General features: G+C 56.7%; 1 protein-coding gene across 1 annotated transcript in view; it reads left to right on the plus strand.

Moving 5' to 3' along the window:
* The first annotated feature begins 7318 nt into the window (after positions 1 to 7318).
* Positions 7319 to 20727, plus strand: part of ZNF385C (zinc finger protein 385C) — a 56005-nt gene continuing 42596 nt past the window's right edge. The window contains 4 exon segments of the mRNA XM_051794627.1: positions 7319 to 7336; positions 7338 to 7413; positions 7416 to 7492; positions 7494 to 7545. Coding sequence (XP_051650587.1) covers positions 7319 to 7336; positions 7338 to 7413; positions 7416 to 7492; positions 7494 to 7545 — 223 coding nt within the window.

Consider the following 20727-nt stretch of genomic DNA (forward strand, 5'->3'; position numbering starts at 1 on the left):
TCAGCTCTTTCCAGAGCCTGGTATTTAGTGGGACTCAGAGCTCAGCCTGTTTGACTTATCGGGAAGGAGCCTGAGATGTGACTTGATTACAGCGTGCAAGTACCTTCCTGGGCAGAAAACCACTGGGTATTAAAGGACTCTTTAACTTGGCAGAGAGAGGAATAATGAGAACTGAGGCTGGAAGATAAAGTCAGACAAATTGAAATTCGAAATCCAGGGCAGGTCTGCATCAAGGAGGGCGCAGAGCAGCCAGAGCAGGATCCCAGGCACGTTTATCAAAGCAATGCCCGAGGCTGGGAGCCCTGCCCTGGAGGAGGCTCCATCCTGCTCCATGGCTCTGGCCTAGGCAGCAGCAGGGTGAGCCTGGTGGCGTTATGGGTGAGGGGGATGGGGACTGAATTTTGCTTCCCAGGCACATCTGAAAATCTGGCTATCACACAATATCTGTCCCTGAGCCTGGGAGCACATCAGCCCCTGAGGTGACCTTTCCCAGGACAACTGGAGCCTCCCTCTCTGTACCAGGAGAAATTCCAGTCTGGTGAAAAGTGCTTGTGGTGGAGGAATTTGATCCTGAAAACCAGAAGCCCTCTCCCTGCACTGTTCCTGCATCCCCTGTCCTCTGTCGCCAGGAGCACATCGGAGCCTGTGTGGGGACATCCCTGTCCTGCTCCGACGGCCGCAAGTGGAACGATTCCCGCCGGGAGCTAATCCTGACTGTTCGCATGTCAGGATGCTGGTGGATTAAACAAGGGGATTAGCATCAAACAATTTCCCTCGTGCCCCGAGAGGGAGGCAGGAAATACAATCACTGCAGGTTTATTCTGCTTAGGTTAAAACAGCTCCCTGGCATGTGGCGGGTGATGCCAGATGAACTGATGGCACAGCAAGGCACGTGCCCAGGGCACTGCGGGGGCACAGGGATGAGGATGCCGAGACTGGGGGCTGCTTGATCCAGGGGGCTTGGGGAGGTTTTCCTGCTGCATGACACTCAGGTACCCACTGCAGCCTGTGCCTGGGGGGATCCCACCTGCCCACTGCCCAACTGTGAGGTGCCAGGGCACAGGGGCCATATGGGCTTGGGGTTGGGGTCTGCAGCCATTCATTGGGTGCCCACAGGAGGGCACAAAAGCTGGGACTGGGGAGAATCCCAGCCCCCCTGAGCCACTGAGCCACCCCAGCACTGTCCTCCTGGCTCCTCCTGCCAGTCTGGGCTCAGCTGCAGATGGCAGAGGATGGAACAGCCTCAAGGGTGTAAAAGCAAATCTGTTTTCCCAACAGCTTCCAGGTTCCCAAGCCAGGGGCCAGTGATGCATCTCTGATCCGATGGTGGTGGTGCTGCAGGCTGCCAGCGTTCGTCCCAAGCTTCCTGCCCATCTGCAACCCCAAGGTCCTCTGTCAGCACCGGGGCACAACACTGCGCTCTCAGTCACCTAAGGAAAATAAAACAAACCCCCTAATCCAGGGGTTTTGATGGAATTAGCTTGTGCAGCTCTGCCTGGGGCAGGGCAGCCCTATGCCTGGCACAGAGACTCAATGTTTCTTAGGACCAAAGCACCACGAGAGCTCTGGACTCACATCCCTGTGTCCTCACTGGCTCAGGTCTCTTGGTCCCTGGAGGTTTCTTGGCCACTTTCCTCTGAGGAGTATTCCCAGGGCAGCCAAGTCCCTGGTCAGCCAAGGACAGGACCACCACGTGTGCCCACCTCGTTTTTCTAGGAAAGGGCTAAAAATAACGTCCTGAGGACTGTGCGGAAAGGACTGGGCAGATCCTCAGCTACTGGGAGGTGAGTGATTTATAGCCTGTAGCCTGTGCATGGTCCAAGTGGCTGTGCAAGGGCAGGGTCAATCCCGGGGCACCTCTCTGTGGGGCAGAAGAGAGGGGGCTGCAGATCCTCCCTTCCTCAGCACTTCTGGGGGCAGCCACTCTCCTCCTTGCCATTTTTGGGTGACTCTGTTCGGGCTGGGCATTGGCAGGATGCAGCAGGGAGAGGATTCAGCACGGTGGGGATGAGACCCAGGGGTAGCTGGCAGGTGCTGGCACAGTCTGGGGCCTGTGGGGACCCGCGGCACAAGCTGCAATATCCGAAAATTCCCAAACAAAATTTCATGCACTAGATCTCAGGGCTGCAATTCTGCTGAGACCTGGCTTTATAATTGGATCTGTCAGAAACCCGTCACACTTAATGTGCAGCTGCCAGAGCGCGTGCGGCTCCTCGGCGGCTGCGCTGGCTCTGCCGGGCACCAGGAAATCTGGTCCTGGGATTTTCCAGCCACCTAAATCCCCAACCCTGGGAGGAGGGCAGTGTGGGCCAGCCGCAGTTTTGCCTGGAGATGCCTCAGTTTCCCTCTGTGTCAGGGAAGGCAGTCGGACGGGGATGGTGCTGGTAAGGCGTGGGAGCCCAGAAGCCTGAGGCCACCGAGGAGGAGTGTGCGTGTGTGTTCTTCACCTGAGTAATCAAACCCTTTATCCAGTGTTTGATTAAAGGCCACAAAACATATTATCTTTGATTCTTCCACTTTATTTTTGTTCCCTTCATTTGTCCCTTGGAGAAGAGGGTTGCTCTGGTACTTATTAGTCACAAAGCCCTAACCTCGCACTGCGTTCTTGCTATCTGAGAAATGAATTATTAATGGTGCATTAAACAGAGACTGGAAAGGGGCCCTGGGACACTGATAATCAGGAGCTAATTGAGGAAGAAATGAGATACTGCTCCTGTTGCAGAATGAGGACTGTGCAGCACTGCGATACCAAAGGTGACCCTGCTGCAACTTCTGGGCCAACTGCACCCAGCTCTGCCTGCCTGGCCCTCGCTGAGGGGTCATGTGTGCACCTGGCCAGGATGCTCCCCCTGGCAGGGATGCTCTGCCCTGGCCAGGATGCCCTGCCCTGGCTGGGATGTTGTCCCACCTTGGCAGTGGCTGCTCAGGATGCTGGATCCTCTCTGGACTTCGGCTGAACTCCCACACAGGTGACTGGGGCTGAACAATTTCAATCAATTTTATTTACTCTCTTGTTGTTTTCCCACACAGCTTTGAGCTGGGGCCTGTCAGATTTCTCCTCTTCGACCTTGGCTGCATTAAAGACCTTGCTGCCCTGGCTTCAGCACTGCCTATCTCAGGGGTCCCGTGGCACAGGGCCACAGAGTCTTGGAGGTTGGAAAAAGATGCAGGAGTGTGGGACGCCCCCCGTCACTGGCCACCCTGGCCACAGGCAGCGAGTGCTGCTGCTCTGCACGTGGCCGATGTCAGGCTGACAATGGGTCCCATCACCTCCCCTCTCTAGACAGCAGTGATGTGTCAGGTCTGGGACCCGACTGTCCCACTCCCCTCCTGGCTCTGGCAGGCTCAGTGCCGCTCCCCTGGGCACCCAGCTGGGGCTGCCCGCTCTTACTCCGCTCCCACGTCACGCCGAAGCAGCCGCAGTTCACCCAGACCCCTTGCATAAATATTTATGCACTGATGCAACGCTTTTCTAAATATAAAGCTTTATCTGGAATTTCATTTAAACATTAAGTGTAGATAATTTATTTATAATTAATGTAGACATCAAGCCCCGTCTCTGGAATGCCTGTGAGCTTTCATTTATAATTGGGAGGTAAGTCAGCAGCTAGAGGCTGGGCCTCTTATCAGTTTCATTTTAATTTTCCTCCTACAGCAAACGAAGTCAGTGCAATTCATCTCTCATTAGGAGGAAGCACAAAACTCCCCTAAAATAACAGTTTTATGGGGAACACGTAATAAACCCGTCTTTGTTCCTCTTCTTGCCTTTGATAACGTTACCAGGGCTCACAGATCCCTTCGAAGTGTTGCTCTTACTTAAAAATAAGTCTATTAAAAATTAAAACCTCTTTTCTATATAATAAAATTTACTCCCTGCAATTATGCAGAGGGAGCAGTTATTTGCCTCCCATAGATTTTAATTAAAAGCTACAATAGGAAGGAAATAACGACGGCCATAAAATAACAGCAGCCTCTCCCCTAACGATGAGTTATTGGTGCCTCTGTCACTGAGGTGCCTCTCGAAGAGATACCCAATACCAGTGAGCGGTGCCAGGGCTGGCAGGTTCCAGGAGCTGGTGCTGGGGGTCCCTCTTCACCCACTGGGGGGTTTCCTGTGCTGGTAGGTGCCCAAATGGGTGCTCAGCCCAGCTCTGACCTGTCCGTGCTCTCATTCCTGTGCCCTGATTAAAGAAGGGGGCCCATCATGCCAGTGGCACCCACGGCTGCAGGGTGCTGGTGTCGGGGGTGTGGCTGTGCAGATCCTGGGGTGCAAACCACAGTTCTGGTCTGTCAGGGCTGCTCCCTATTTAATCCCCCAAGGCACGTGGGTCCCTGCCGCCGCAGAGGCTGGATTCCTCCAGTGTTCCTGAGCTCTTCCCAGGGAAGCACGTTCCAGAGGAATGGGGCTGCGGAGGCTGCGTGTGCCTGGCCCGGATATTTCACAGAGCTCAGAGAGGGACGATCAAAGGTGGCTCCACGTTCACACTAAAAATAGCAGGTGCTGGGACGGCGCGGGGGCTGCCGGCGGGAGCGCAGTGCCTCCCTCACCTGCAGACACCTGCTCGTGTGGAAAGGACTGCATCGGTGGGAAAGCTCATTCCATGTCTACAGCAGCTCTTACAGAGTGCAAACCTCTACCCCCGAGGACACCGTGGGCTCCTCTGAATCCAAACGTGGGTGTTTGCAGGGCTGTTGCCCCTCACCTGTGCTGGGCCAATATTCACAGTGGCCGGAGCGGGGTCACCTGCTAATTGAGCTGACGAGGCACAGGTGAGAGCCAAGGCTCTGCTATTACAGGGGCTGGTGCAGCTGCATTTGCCCTGTGTCAGCTTTTTGCTCTCCTGGAGTCTGGAGGAGCTGCTGTGCTACATCCCAGCGTCCCACAACCTGCATCAGCAGCATGTCATGGGATTCAAGGTGAACAACCTGTAGCTGACCAGGGCCCTTGCACCCAGGCTATGGACTGGGGACCAGTCCTGCCTGTGCTGGGTGTGGGCAGGGAGAGTGAAGCCTCACTCTGCTCCCCAGGGGCTGGTGCTGTTGTTCCTTTAACAGGTTATGGCTTCTGCTGCTGGTCTCCCCATTGCCTGCCCTGGCTCCTGGCTGTGAAGGTGCTAAACCCCCCCCCCCCGATCTGGCTCTGAAACGTTTATGAAATCTTTATGGGCTTTTGAAAATATTTTAATTCCCTGACAGTGCCGCTTTCACTGGGAAAAAAAAAATAAATTATGACTCAATGAGCAATTACAACTCAACAGCTGCTGAACGGCCACGGCAGCTGCTGGAGCAGCTTGGCACAGCTCGGCACCGTGGCCGAGGAGCCAGTGAGCCTTCCTGGAAAGTGATGCCAGACCTGAGCCACCCCACATTGGCCTTCCCTGGCTGTGGGGCCCTGGCCCTGCAGCTGGAGACCACCTTCTCTTTGTTTATAAATTTGTCTTTGGCTTCAGAGATAGCTGCAGCAAACCGAAAAGTTCGAGGGTGACACATCTCTGTGGTCTTGGCCCAAACAATATATTGGGGAGAAGTGATGTGAAGGGCTGCCTTTGGGAGGGAGAAGCCAGAGTTCCCTTGAAGGAGAAGCAGTACATCCCTGCTCCCTCATACTGGAATGTTAGGAGATGTGGGCCAGGCAAGAGGCCTCATCCCTGCACTTCCTGATCCCTGTGCCTGGAAAGGGAGTACACTCTCTTCCCTGCCCTGCAGTGGAGACAGGATGAGGCTGTAAGGGTTAAAGTAAATGAAAAAGTGTGAAGGAGCTGCAGCCCTGCCTCTGCTCCTTGGAGAAGAAGGCTACACCGTCATCATCAGGCTCCTGACAGCCAAGGTACTGCAATGTTTGAAATCCATTAGAGTGCCTGTAATTATTTATAGAGAGGGAAAAAAAAATCCTACATTGTAAAATTCAGATGGCACAGCAAACAAATGCACCAAGCTTTAGAGAAAGGGTTCTGAAAACTCAAAGTGATTTATGATGAACCAGGCTGAGGCTCAGTGGTGCCACACTGCTGCTCCTGGGAACCCGACCCTGGCTCCAGCAGCAGCAGGAAAAGGTGCTCCTGGTGTGGACGGGTGAGATCTGCTGCTTCTGGGCCACCTGCTCGTGTTCCAGGACCTACAGACCCAGAAGCATCTCAAACTGGGACTCCCTGCTCCTGGCTTCCACCTCCCTGGCAGCTGGAGTCCCTGGAGCCTCCTGAAGCTGTGGTCCTCCACGGGCCTTGGGGGTGCTGGGATCAGCACATGCTGTGCTCCCACTTCTGCAGCCTCCACCCTCTGCCAGCGACAGTGCAGGTCTGATCACATCTCTTCCTCTTGGCACCAATTCCACGTTTTAGTGGAGGCAAAGCAATGCAAGCAGGCAAGTGCTCTGGGAGATGGGAGCCCCTGGGCACCTGCTCTGGAAGAGAGGGCTCTTGGCCAGAGCAGCTCCCTCCCAGCTGGACTCCAAAGCTCAATTAGCAGTTTTGGGAAGTGCTTCGGGATCCTCTGCGAAGTGTCCTGGCGGAGGGCAAAATGTGATTATATAACGTGTCTAGACAGCATATTCCTTGGGGCGGGCAGCGGGACGCTTTTATATCTCTTCTCCCGTGTCAGCATTGTGTGGCCCCGCTGAAAGGTTCTGGGAGATGCTAAAATATTAATACTGATGACAGCGACAGGCCAGCGCAGGCTTTTGCACTTGAAATTGTTGATCTTAGCACAAGGCAGGCGCATGGCAGCAGAGGAGCCTTTGCCTGCCGGCGCCTTGTGCTCCAGCTGCGACGACTGAGGAGCAGAGAGCGGCTCCCTGCAGCCTTCCTCCCTCCGTCCCGCCCCCGGCTCCCGTTCACCCTCCTGGAGCAGCTGGGCTGCCTGGGCATGGCCAAGGCGTTATCCCACCCTGCTGGCCGCTGGGTCTGGGTCAGACCAGGGACTCTGCCATCGACGAAGCCCTGCAGCCCCCGCGGTGCCACCTCCCCGGTCCCCGCAGGGAGCTCCTGGAGATCCGAGCTGTCTGCAGCTGCTCGGGGTGAGGGACTGGAGACCCTCGTCCTGGCAGGTCTGAGACCTGACCCGTCATTCTCCACGGTGCTGGTGACACTGGGAATCTCAGTACCCTGAAATCCAGGTGCCATTCCCACAGCCTCGCTTGTGTCACCCTCCTCTGCGTGCCCAGCCACACACCTTACCGACCCCCCCAAATCCCCTGGAAAGAGCCTGGGGAGCCCCTGTGTCCCCACCGTCCCAGCCCGGGGCACCCGGGACCGCGGGGTGCGCGGCGGGAGGACCGCCCCGGGCGCCGCTGCGGGATGCAGCTGCGGGATGCAGCACCGGGATGCGCCGCCGCCGTTCCCCCCTCCCACCCCGTGCGGGCGCGCGGCGCCGAGGGGGGGTTGGACCGCGGCGGCGCGCGCGCTGCCTTCATCCCCCCCTTTCCTCCTCCTCCTCTTCCTCCTTCTCCTCCTCCTCCTCCTCCTCCTGCGGGAGCGCGCTCGCCCGGCCGGCAGCGGGAAGCCGGCGGGAGGATGCTGCAGACGGCGGCGGAGCCGGGCGGCTGGGCAGGTAGGGCGGGCGGGGGCGGCCGGGCTGCCGGTACCAGCGGGCCCGGGGCCGGGCTGCGGGCACGGAGTTGCAGCCGTGGCAAAGTTGCGGGAGCCGGGGGGACGCGCCGGAGGGACCCCGGTAGCCGGGAGCGGGGCCGGATGTTCGCCGGGGGCACGCGCCGCTCCCCGCGCTCCGTCCCGGCGGCGCCCGGCACCGGGAGCGGCTGCAACGGGCCGGGGGCGGCGGAACCCCGGCCCCGCTGACCTCCCCGGAGGGGTCAGGGCAGGAGGGAAACTTCTTCAGCGGAACTTTACCGAGGCCCCGGCTCAGCCCCTCTCCAGCGCGGGGCTGCGGTTCCCACGCCGAGAGGGACCCGCGTGGGTGTCAGTGACCCCGGCTCGTCCCCGGGGCACCTGTGGGGCACCCGGCGTGGGACCCCCACGGCTGTGTGCTGCGCTGGGGTCTGCGGCAGCACCTGGGCACGGGTGATGTTGGCCCAGATGCTGGGGTGTGTGTCAAGGCCAGGGCAGTGGTGGTGGGGTGGTCCCTGGGCCCCCCGGGCCCTGCTGTGCTGGTCGGGGTGCACAGCACACCCTGTGTGTCCCTTGGCTTTGTCCACAAGGTGTCCAGAGCTGTGGGTGCCCATGCTGGGCTCGGGACTCGGAGAGGTCTGTGTTGGGGATGGAGCAGAAGCTCTGGCTGCCTCCACGAGGACACTGCTCTTATGGAAAGGACCTTTACTGAGCTGTACAAAAGCGCTTTCTGTTGGCAATGTGGGCAGTGGGTGCTGTGTCTGAGGTGGGGGCAGTGGGGGTTCCCTGGTCCGGGCACGTGGAGGCAGCAGCAGGGTCCTCACCCAGCGGATTGCCCGCTCTCCCCTGCCATTATCAATAGACTTTGCTGTTAACTCGGAGCAGCAGTGTGTTATGGTGGAGGCTTTTGAGGAGTTTGCATGGGGGTTGGCAGGGCTGGGGCTCTGCTCTGCCCCAGAGCGAACCCCACGGATCCCAGCACAGGGACGTGCCTGTGCCTGCCCTCGGCAGTGCCGCGGCAGGGCGGTGAGCGCCGATCCTGCTGGATGGGCGTGTGGGAAAACAACGTCTTGGCACAAGTGGCTGCAATTTGTTTTCAGAGCAAAGCTTGAAAGTGCTGCTTAAATAGAGGAGATGATTCTGTGTGAAGGTGGGGGTCTAGGGCCCGGCGCTGCACTCCTGGAGGCTCTAAGTGGCTTCCAGGTTGATCCACCAATCTGGAGGGATGGCACCTTGCTGCTGGAGCTGCCCCTGCGAGGGCTGGACGTGTCTGTGGGTCACACACAGGCGGGGAGCAGTTTTGGGTGAAAATACGAGGCAGGAGCTGGCCCTGCACTGTTCAGCACTGCTCATGCATTGGCTTCACCCCCTGCTTGTCTGGGGGGTCTGAGTGGGGAGCAGAGAGGTTTGTGTGAGCTGCTGTGTCTGCATGTGGGGCACAGCGCCTGAAAATAGCATCAATGGGCAGTGCCGCCGTGTGTGACAGCCCGCGGATAAATGAGCCTCTGTCCCGGCTGCCAGCCTGACTGGGAGTTTCTGCAGCCAAAATGCCAGCCAAATCCACCACCACCGATTTTTTTTTCTTTAAGTGCCTGCAGGTGTTTTCCGATGGAGCATCCAGCCCAGCAGCCTCGCTGAGTGATGTTTGTCACTCAGCTGGAAGGGCTCCATGGGGTGGAGGAACTGCACCGGTCCCTCACTAGCTGCTGGTGTGATTCTGCCGACCAGAAACTCTCGTGCCATATGCAGAGTTCAGAGCGGGGTGACGATACCCTGTGCTGTGAGTTTCGTGCTTGTTCTATAATCTGCCACGTGCATTGGAAAAAAAGGCTGGTGTGACCCTGGATGTGGCTCCATCTGTGAAAGCACAGAGCCAGGCTCTGCGTTAGCAGGGCCATGACGTCACGCCAGGCTGTGACTTCCCACTGTGTGTCTTGTTCATGAGCATCCCTGAGCTCACACTGCGCTCAGCTGGGGCTCGGGAGTGGCTGCTCTCTCTGCCCCAGTGCTGTTTGGCTCTGATGGAGCAGTAGCATCTATATGGATAAAGCAGGAGCTTGGTTTAATGGTCCTGAAAATAAGAAATAGTTGTTGGGGCTGGTGGCTCGCTGGCCTCGGGGCCTCATCCCTGTTGCTGGACCATGCAGGGCCACACGTCCTGGCTGTGGTAGGAGAGGGTTGGAGACCTGGCTGCTTGAGCAAGGAGGTGCCATCCTGCTGGAGCATGTGCTACTGGTGGGCCCAGAACAGCCATCCCATCCCATCCCTCCCCTCCCCTCAGTGCTGTTTATGGAGGGCTGGTGCTCTCTCTGCCTGGCATTCCTGGCTGTCCTGGGACCAAGATCCTGTCAATGTGTCAATGGGGACATGGAGAGGGATGGGGCAGAGCTGCCCCAGTCCATCCGACCTACACCTTCCTGCCATTCATCCCCGTGGGCTGGCAGGGATGAGTGGAGCCTGGTAGGGCAACACAGCAGCTTGCCTGGCTGTGGCCATCCGCAGCCATTCCAACCCAAAAATACTCCTTGAGCATTGCCCCAGCATCCTCAGACATTGGCTGGTGGATGGTGAAGGAACCCTGGTCTTGGGGCTGTTACTTGCTGTATTTCTGGAGATCTTCATCTTGTTTGGCTTTTATCTAGCTTTTCTGGGGAGATCGATGTATTTCTACAAGTGCATAACACAAGTCTGCTATTGACTGAACAAGGACCTTCACACGGATGCTCCCAATCCAGCACTGGACATGTCAGTCACGTTGCTTTACACTGGTAAATTTCCAGGACTGGAAGCAAACCTGTCCTGGAAGCACGGGGCAGTTCCCAAAGTGTTCTGGACTTACACGTTGTAGGAAGAGAGATTTGCTCTCTGAGCCCTGTAGCCCATCCAGCTGCTTCTGTTCCTCAGCTCGATCAGAGCTGGAGTTTGAATTTTCCAAAGCCAGATCCCTCGGTTCTGCAGCCCTTTAATCATTTCTAGGGAAAATAAAAATGCAAAAATGTGCACCCGGAGCAGAATAATGAAGCCCATGAGGGTCTATTTGTCAATTTAGCAACAATATTGTGATGTACAAAGGCTGTTTCTTAGTCTGATGTTCTGAGATTGCCTCCAAAATAGTGCCATAATTTCTGTGTCAGGAAGCCCCTGTCAGGAATTATGTCTGTGCTCTCAAGGAAACCCAGGCTGCGGCTGCACTGTAACAACTGCTCTGTTTCTGTAAGAACCACAACAGTTTATTTGCCAGTCGTCAAAGGGAACCTGCAGATTTAAGGAGCCATGAGCTGCTCTGTGGGCACGGGATGGCCCAGGTCCTGTGGGAGCTCACCTGGTGCTCCCCTGAACGCAGGGGTTGGTCTTCCGAAGGCATTATGGTGTTTGTCCGTGGGCACTCTGCTGGTGTGCCCAGCCTGGCCATGGTAGCAGGGCCAGGTGGGCACTGTCACCCCCAGGCCATGGCAGGGGGGCTGGCACAGGCACCCCGGGGCTGTGGGCACGAGGGGGGGTGTGGGGCAGAGCAGGTGCCCCCCCCCAAGCACCCCTGACTTCACAGGGTCTGAAGGCATGGATGGTCCCCTGCTGTCAGAGAGCCCTTTATGGTTATTTTTTTATAAAACCTACCACTTTCCCCCGTGCAATGTAAATAGCCTTTTCCCCAGAATGACTTCCCAGCAGAGTGCCAAGGCTTGGGGCTGCAGGGCTCTGGGGGTGTGAGCCCAGGCTGAGTCCCAGCTCTGGCGAGGGCTCTGAGCCCTCGATGCCAATCAGATCCGTGCCACTTTGAAATGGGAACGTTCCTGAGTCGTGATTTTCCCTGGCCTAATTATGGAAATTTTTTAATTAGCTGATAAGAAAGATCACTGGAAAATTGTAAAGGAAACATTTTGAGGTGAAGCCCTAATCTGTGTCTGCCTGGCGTCAGGAGCTGCTTGGTCAGGCAGCAGTGGCCGAGTTCAGGGTGCTGTGGGGGCTGGGCAATCCTGCTGCTTCCCAGAGGTGCTGGGTTCCTTTGGCCAGGTTTGATCCTGGTAGATTTGTGCCAGCTCTACCCACTCCTCTGCCTCATGCCTACCAGGCAGGGGACGAGCTGGGGCCTTTCTGGGGCGATCCGGGCTTATGCCACTGGCTGTGCCCGGTGCTTTGTCTCCAGTTTGGGTATTTCTGCCTCTGACATCTGGCCACTGGCTCTTGCTCTGCATCAGGGGGATGAAGAAGCTGGTGAATGCAGGATGGGTTTTGCCTGTGTAAGATCAGAGATGGCTTCTCATCTTCCTGTCACCTCCCAGTTCTGCTGACTTGGAACTGGGAGAATTCTGCAGCCGCTGCCCTGGAAGCAGCAGGTCACATCCTTGTAAAACCATGTGGCAAAGGGCCAGGAGCTTTTTAGGAGTATTTTTCCCTTTATCTGTTGGAGCAGGAGAGATGTGGGACCTGTGACCTGGCCCTTACAGGTGCCACAGCAATGCTGCCCCGGATGCTCCCTGGACCCCACTGAGACCAGGACCAGTGTGGCAGAGATGCCAGTGGCCGCCAGTGGTGGTGACTGGAAACCAGCAGAGTGGAACCCCATCCTGGTTTTTGTGGATGTGGGTAATGCCTGGCACGTTTTTGGGGGTTGGGTTTTTTTCCCCTGAACTTTCCCTGTTGCTGTGTCTGATTTGCTCCCCTCTCCCTCCCCAGCCACGTGCCCGTGGGACGTGGTGTCGCCGCTGTTTGTCTTGGTCGGGAGCGTCGCTGCTTTGCATTCGTTTGAAGGGCTGGAGGCACAGAGCCCGTCTGTGTGTGAGGCTGGAGACTCTTCAGAGGAGCTTGAAATGCTTGTAGGAAAAAAAAAACATAAAAAGCCCAAACAAGGGAAGCTTGTTACCCAGCTGGCGGGAGACTGGGAGTAGCACAGGGAGGCTGCTGGCTGGGCTGGGGGGTGAGAGCTGAGGGCTGGCTGTGGGTCCCCCCCAGAGCAGGTCCCCCCACCTCAGAGCCCTCTCGCCCAGCGCTGGGTGCGCTTCGTCGCACGCAAGGCCAGAGCCTATAAATATCCCAACTCCAAATTTTCAAGAAGTATTAGGAACTCTCCAGGCTTATTTTTGAGGGCTGTTACGAAAGGGCTTTAGCGGATTAAAGCTCTCCCAGATTAATCTGTGCTCAGGAAGGCGGGGGGTGTGGGAAGGGCAGCAGTGGCACCCTGGGTTTGTGGTGCAGGGGGTTCACTGGGGCTGCTGGGCTCCCCACTCCCCACCCCACCAGGGTGTGGGGCAGCAGAAGTGGTCATCTTTGGGGCCACAACTGGGGGGGCAGGGAGGGACACTTCCACAGTGCCGTGTTCCCAGTCCCTCAGCTGGCATCCGTAGGGCTTCAGGTTTGCACAGTTCAATGTCAAATTTCTGTCCTCTCTGGTTTCCAGGGGAGGTAATTAGCCAACAGGTGTAATAGCAATTTAGTAAGTGTGTCAAATTAGCGAGCCAGTAGTGGCGTGAAGCACGCTGTGCCTTTGGAGGAGCCTTCCAAGGACTGGGGATATGTCAAAGAGGAGCACAGCCTTGTCCAGGCTGGGATCCGTCTGTCCATCCTGGGGCTGTGCAGGAGCTCACTCCTGGCCAGGAGCTACTGCAGAGCTCAGGGAGGGACCTAGACTGGTGTTCACATCTGTGCTCTGTTACCATTGGAAGGCACAAGGCGTGGCTGGAAGCTCAGGGCAGGATGAGTGCCGACTGATGCTGACTTAGGCAGAGGATGATTCGAAGGGATTTACAGACACCCGGCAGCCTCCTGCACCTTCGGGTGTTGGCCTGCTGCTGGCACTGCTGCAGTGCCAGTGCTGCTCCCACAGGCACAGGGAAGTGCCAGGGTGGGCTTGGCAGCAGAAAATTAGCTCCAGCACTTGCTGGGGCTTGGTTTCTGCTTGGTACTGGGAAAGCTTTTCAGTTTGTCCTTGGGAACATTTCTCCTCCTAAGGACTCGGGCAAACCCTCTCTGGCGAGGGCATGGTCATGTGTGACAGTGAGATGCTGGTGGGTGGCAGGATCCTCCCTGAGTGCCCCTCAGGCAGCTTCCCACTGCCCACTCACCCCTGACTGGCCAGGGAGCTTTTCCTTCTCCTGCCAGTGGTGGAGACCGTGACCTGTCTGTGGCCCCAGCCAAGGGACCTCTGGCTGTGGAGTGACAGATAATACAGGCAGGGCAGGATGCAGGACCCTTGGAGGGTCAGGACTGGTGTGATGTTGTGGTCCCGAGCAGGGTCCCTGCTCAGTGTGTCACCCCATGGGGACAGTGACGGGAAGAGGCGCTGGTTGGTGGTGGAGTGCCAGCTGCATCATGGATAAACAGCCTCCCCTTTGAATCCTAATTAGCACCCGGCTCATGAAGCCTATTTGGCTGTTGATGGAACGAAGCATGGCTGGTCTCGGGGGGCTCACACAGATGGGGGTGATGGGGCTGCAGGAACGTGGTCACTGGTCCTGGGGGGCCGAAGAGGGTCATGTGTGGGGCAAGACAGTGGCTGTGCTGACATGGAGACTCTGCCCCAGCACAGGGACTCTCATGAGGGCAAGGCAGGCAGGGTCACAAAGACACCTCTGTGGAGGATTTGGCCTCTCCCTGCCTGCCCTGGCCCGAGCAGCACTTTGATGGGTGTAAATCAGTAACAGAGAGCAGGAAACCCTGCAGAACCCAGACTCAGTGGTGTGGGGGTCTCACTGGCTACACCCGGAGCCCTCCACCCATTGCCAATGCAAGTGCCAAAAATCCTGCCTTTCTTCACCTGCTGACAAGGCATTGGAAAAGAGTAGATTCTTTAAAACATAAAACAAATAAAATTAGGTCTTCTGGTAAGGGATTAAATTGGGGCCCTCAGCTGTATTTATAGAAGGTTCAAAAGTAAATCTGTTCCCAGACTGAATAAATATTTTGCTCAGGCAGGCACGATCTTCAGTTCATCTGTCTTGGAAAGACTTGAGTGAGAGGGGAATTGATTTTCTCCAGCCTGAACAAGGCAAGCGCCTCTCAGACCCAGATAGAGAGTGAAGTCCCATTATCAGCCGAAATGGGGAAGCAGCTGGGAAATCATTAAAGAGAAAGCAAAGACAGAGCTGCTTTAGGGAGGTGGTGGTTCCCTGTTCCCTCGTGGTGGCCGGGGCTGCCACCCCTGTAGCTGCTTTGGGGCCATGTCACTCTGGCCCCATGGGAGGGTTTGGTGACACTGAGTAACCGTCTGACAGCACTGGCACTTGCTTCCTATGGTAGACAGGAGTGGCTGGCACTGGTTTCACTGGTACCACTGGTTGTGCTGGTTGCACAGATGCAGGGACAAGGGATATGACCTGGGGGACCTTGGGGTGGCTCAGCTGGGATGGAGGGGGATCTGTGAAGGTGCAGTGGCAGTGCCAAGGATGTGGCAGTCTCTGCTCCTACACGGATCACCTGGAGGTGCAGACGCGCCACTGGCCGGGTTGGCACTGCCAGACACAGAGCCACTCAGGGCTGGACCTGCTCTCTCATGCTGGGTTTCTGCACTCAGAAGGTTGCTGTGCTGTGGCTGCCCTGTCTGTAAGGATGAGAAGAAGCTGATGACATGTCCCTGTCACTGTCCCCAGCCCGTGGGATGCAGCCGTTCGTGTGGTCTTTGGGCTGCTGCAGGTGGCCTGGGCAGAGGTTCCCCCAGCAGCATTCGCCACAGCGTTGGCTGTTCCGCAGCACAGTTCCAGCTCAAAGAGCTTGTTAATTCAAGCCGGCACCTGGTGTTTGCAGACATCAGTTACGGCCAAGACAAGAGCTCAGTGCTTTGCTCTTGACAAAGGCGGCTGCCGGGTCAGCGCCAGCACAGCTCGAACTGCGCAGCCAGGGCTGCCCGGCTCCCCTTGCCTTTCCCCAGGTCAGAAAGGAAACAACACAGGGAGAATGAAGAACAAGCCAAAGCCCTTGGCAACATTTTCCAGCTTCTTCTCCCTGTTTTCCATGGCAGAACCACATCAAAAAGCTGCTTGTGTGCAGAAGGTCCCCAGCCCCAGGTGGGTGCCCAGTGCCGGGACGCCGTGGGGGGAGCAGTGGCGGTGCCAGGCGAGTGTTTGCTGTGCAAGCTCTGTCCGCCCCGTGCTAAAAAAAGCCACAAAATGAGCAAAATTATGCGCTGAGTCACTAATCGTTCACCCGCTGCTTTAGTCACCAGTGTTCCCACACCGGGGGACGTTTGCTGAGGGGGCACAAACCGAACTGTCATTGTGTTAAATGGATGTGGCCGAAAGCAGCAAAGAGCTGCTGCTGCACGCGCGGCTTCTGACACCAGGCAGGCCACTGGGCTCCACGGCCACCGGAGCTGCTCAATTACCGACAACTCCGTGATGAATCCATTGATTAATTGTGGCCGTGTGCTGCGGCGCCGCGGAGGTGGTGGCAGTGGAGCAGCTGCTGCCCATGTCTCATGACAGTCACTGTCCTGGTCCCTGTCCTCCCATGGGCATCGCAGCTCCCGCAGAGGGACATGAGCCACTGTTCCACAGGTGCTGGTGCTGGGGAGCACCCTCTGCTCGTAGGGTGGTGGGGCTGAACTGCAGTGTCAGCATCCTGTCTGCCGGTGCCCCCCAGCTCCCCCCACCTGACAGGAGGCTGTTTTAACCGAGTAACCCGCCATGCCGGAGCCAAGCGCATGTGAAAGGGCCTGTCTCAGTGCAGGGAAGAGCCATAAAGGGCCTATTTATGGAGCTGGCTCCTCGCAATGTTTTCAGACACAGCCCTCGCATGTTTTCATAACAGCAACGCCTCCACCTCTCGCCAGCTGCCAGCAGAGCTGAGGCTCTCGCTGCTGTCCCCCGCACACCCCGGGGAGCCGGGAGCCCCGGGTGATGGGCTGGCGCCTGCAGGGCTCACCGTTGGGATCCCGGCCCCAGCACACGCCCCGAGGCAGCCCGCGGGGCTGTTCCTTGGCTGCCTCCCCCGTCCCGGCTGGGAGCTGGCACTGTGCCCACGCAGGGACACGCTCAGACCCTTGGCATGGATGGGCTGCCTTGTCTGGCAGGAGATGGACCTGCCAGCAGCCCCTCCACCTGGTCCACCTTGCCACCGTGTTTCCCATCACCTGGAATTTGCTGGTGGGCAGCGCTGAGCACAGGGCAGTGTCCGGTGCCCAGGTGGAGGAGCAGCAGCTACCAGGCTTCAACCTGGGAATACCTTGTGGAGGGACCAGCCTCTGCTCCGGTCATGGCTCTGTGCTGCTCATCAGCCCTATGCAGGGTCAATGTGAACTGCCCCCTCTGTGCCAGGCACCCTTTGGTGACAGCGTGGCAGCCCCTGCAGTGACAGCAGCAGGGATGGCAGTGTCACACACGTGTGGGAGGCAGGTGAGCACAGAGCAGGGAGATCTCTCCTGCTCAGCGCTGATGCGCGGGAGGAAGCAGGCGTGGGGTTGTCTCCTTGGCAGGGAGACAAGTAACTTTTCATGAGTCCATTTAGGAATTCCTTTCAAACAGGAATGCTGACCCACCCGAGCTCATTAAATAACATTAATGGTGCTGCCCAAATAAATAGTCCAGCTGCCACCTGCGCCACCAGCCAGTACTCACTGCCCTCTGCCCTTCTGGGAGCAGAGGTTTTCCAGTTTAATTGGCTACACGTGCTTCTCTCCTGACACTGATGACCTCCAGTACAGCAGAGGATTCTCAATGCTGCGGTGACTGGGTTCCTGCAGCTTCATTCCAGCACTGCAGGAGCAGAGCAGTGAGTCCAGGGGCTGGCAGGACCTGGGAGCTGGGAGAGGAGCAGAGACACCAAACTGTGGTGAGAGGAAGGGACAAATCCTGGCTATGCTTGTCACTGAACTGATTAAACCCAAGCTCTGAAACTCTTCTTCTGTCCTCCATCCGGTGAGCAATGTGCATTACTCTGTATCCAGGAGACACTGAGGGATGTGGGCAATTCATTATTGTCTGTCCTGTTTAGTTTCCTTGCCTGTCAGTGCTGGTGTCCTGGTGTTCACAGACAACTCAGGGTTTCAAGGTGTGAGCTGATGCTGCAGCCAGTGCTCCTGCAGCGTAGTTCTGACAGGACCCTCACACTCCCATCACTCTGGGGACCCCAAGGGGCTTGGGGATTCACCACCAACAACAAGCTCAAGGCTTTAGGGGCTTGACTTGAGAGTTGCCACTGTCAGCAGGGACCCCAGGTGCTGGGAGTGCACCTGGGAGCTCTGACTCCTGACCGGGGAGGATGCAGAAGTGAGGGATGGTTTTGGATGCCAGTTTCTGGCTCCTCTCCTCCCTGTGGCTCTGGTGCCATCGTGCTGTCCCTCCTCAGACCCGTCTTTTCCACTGGCACTGTCAGCTCAACCATGTCCCCCTCTGTGTCCCCCTGAGGGGGGACACACGGCTGGGGGGACCCCCAGGCTGTGTCTCCCGAGCCCCAGGGCAGCAGCATCAGGTCCTGCTGGGTACTCGTCTCAGATCCTGGTGACTAATTGCTCTGCAAAGAGCATTTCTCACAAGTTTCTTTCATAAGAAATGGTAACAAGGCTTTGATTTTGCTCTCCTTTTCCTTTCTTCCTGTCTTTTTTTTTCTCCCTTCCTACCCCAAATGCAGAAGCCTCTTTGATCGTGCGGGTTCAGGCTCCATAACAAGCATCTCTGTTTGTGTCGGGGGGTTGTCAGCGTGGTAACATGACAGCATGTCTCCTTGTCGCCTCACACACAATGAATTATTCCTTCCACTCTTTCTTTGTAATATCTCTGGGACAAAATACTGCTCCCAGATGGGCTTGTCACCCAGCAAAGCACCCTTAACCTCTGGGATGATCCCTGTCCAGCATGGAGCTCTGGCCACTGCAGCTCACCCAAGGCTGCAGCAAAGTGTTGGAGCAGGGAATTGTCAGCCTGGCTTGAAAGCAAATTGCTTTGCCAATTTATTTTCTTCCTTGTGTATGAACATATTTTTCTTAAAGGGATGCTGTCACATTAAATATGGAGCTGCCAACTGCAGGCATTAAAAAATCATGGGTCGTCCCATTTTCCTTCCTCCCACTCTAAATTCTGAGAAAACAATAAATTCGGGGTTCTTTTTACTTGTCATCTGCCTTACAGCTCAAAACGCCTTTTCAAACTCTTCCCAGCAGCCAGGAGGTTTGGGAGCTTTAGTACCATGACAAGAACTGTGGATCTGGGGCAGACTGGGGGGGCAGTGGGGTGGCCCCTCAGCCACGTCATTGGGGTGTCCAGCTGTCCCTGGTCCCATATTCCCAGAGCTCTGGGCTGAGAGCAGCCCTGGAGCAGTCCTGGGACAGTGCTTGGGAGCCTTCCCTCCCACCACAGCTGATGGGACTGAGCCATGTGCTGGTAAGGAAATCTTCCCCAAATCTGTCCTTGAAGGGTGATCACTGTCATCAAGCTGCCTGAACTCTGTGTCACTGTCATATCTGCTGTGATGGATGCAGAAAATACCTTCCAGTCTTTAACTTTCCAAGCTCTTTTTTAGGGAAGGTAATGAAAGTAGTTTTGTTATACTTTGATAAAGTGTGTTTCCATGCACTGAGCACGTTGCAGCGCTGGGGAAGGAAATCGGGCATTTGTCAGACTGAACAACTTCGTGACAGTTTCTGGAACATGTTTCTGAGGGATGTGGGATGGGATCGTGTCTGATCTGGTGTCAGGTATCAGAAATCCCTCATATCCGAGAGATCTGATTGAAAACAAGTTCCATCTGGGGCTGGGTCGTGCTTACCCTTCTCTCTGCTGCAGTGAATCTCCCTCACACAGCTGCAAGTGGGGATAAGTCTCTTGCTACTCTTAAATTTTAAAGGAAAATCTCTTTCAAAGCTGTGCTGTGCTGGCAGCCTCGTGGCTCAGCAGAGCTCAGCTGCTCCCTGGCCCCACTGCATGGGGTCCAGAGCCTCCCCCAGCAGATCGGGTGTTTGATAACGTTTATTTTAATAAAGCTCTGGTCCTGTTTTGATGGACAGATCCAAAGCACTACATGGATTTAAACAGATCCCGTTGCAAATATCTCTATCCGATACCCCTGCCATGACCGGACTGCAAATGTCACTTGCTTAGCACTATCAAATATTTAATTTACGTTGTAATACAGGAGCCTGTGAGAGCTCCAGCTTAAATTGGAGGTCTCCTGTGAGCCAGCAGCTCTCCACAAGCTCACTTAAAGGCCAGTTTCTGCCCCGAAAAGGTCCTGATCCAGATGCAGAAGTGAGGGGAGCTGGGAGGGAAGACTCTGCCCACCTCTGCTGTGGGTCTTGCTGGGATCCCACTCGTCACTGTAAGTGCTCGTGGTGGGTGTCCCCACCTTTGCCCTCCAGGGAACACGTGGGTGGGGGAATGTGACCGCTGCTGCCGCCACCGCAGTGCTCATGGCGATGCTTGTGGCCTCACACCTTCAGTGGCACCACTGCTAGCCCAGCTGTCGGTGTCTGTGGTGGGGGTGGCAGCTCCCCAGGAGCTGGCCTGGATCTCATTCTGGATCCTGCACTTGTGGAAAATCATCTTCTCTGGGAACTTCCCCATGGCAGCTTCAGCAAGCCGTGAGGGAGGCACGAGGTGCTGCCGGGGCTCGGAGCCTCCCCGTGCATCACCCAGTTCTCTGTATTTTATTTCCCAAGAGAATATAGTGTCTCTGTGAGACGTGGCTCTGTGCTGGCCACAGGAACCCTGAAGGATGCTGTGATCTTGCCAGCCCTGTGCCAGGTTCTCCTCCGCTGGCAGCACGCGGAGTGGCTGGGGAAGCAGCATCCGATCAGGGTGATGAATCATGGAGCCTCCGTCCTTCCTCTCCCACTGCTCCTGCACTGTGCTCACACCTACAGCTGAACCCCGGGATGGAATGCCACATTCCCAACCTCTGTTTGCTTTGCTGTTTTCTCTGCTGGTGTGAGAGCTGGTGGCATTGTCCAGGTTTTGCTTCCCAGAGAGGATGGGCACTTTCCCTGCCCCGCTGCAGAGGAGCAACCTTGTTCCCTCCACGGCATCTCCTTCAGCTGGGTTTCAGCTGTCCTCACTGCCCGGGAACAGGGCTGGGATCTGCTGATTCAGGGGACACTCAGCCCTGCGGCGTTAATGATCTTGATGTGCAAAGGAGAGGACAGACACAGTGGCACCGTGCTCCGTGCGATGCTCCCTGCCCTCCCGGGATGCTGCACAATGTCCCGCTGCCCTTCAGCGCGTGGGAGCAGCGCTGGGGGGAACCCTGG

This window comes from Manacus candei, unplaced genomic scaffold (genome assembly GCF_025592945.1).
Source record: "Manacus candei isolate 608988 ecotype Guabito, Panama unplaced genomic scaffold, ASM2559294v1 h1tg000040l, whole genome shotgun sequence".
NCBI classification, from domain to species: domain Eukaryota; kingdom Metazoa; phylum Chordata; class Aves; order Passeriformes; family Pipridae; genus Manacus; species Manacus candei.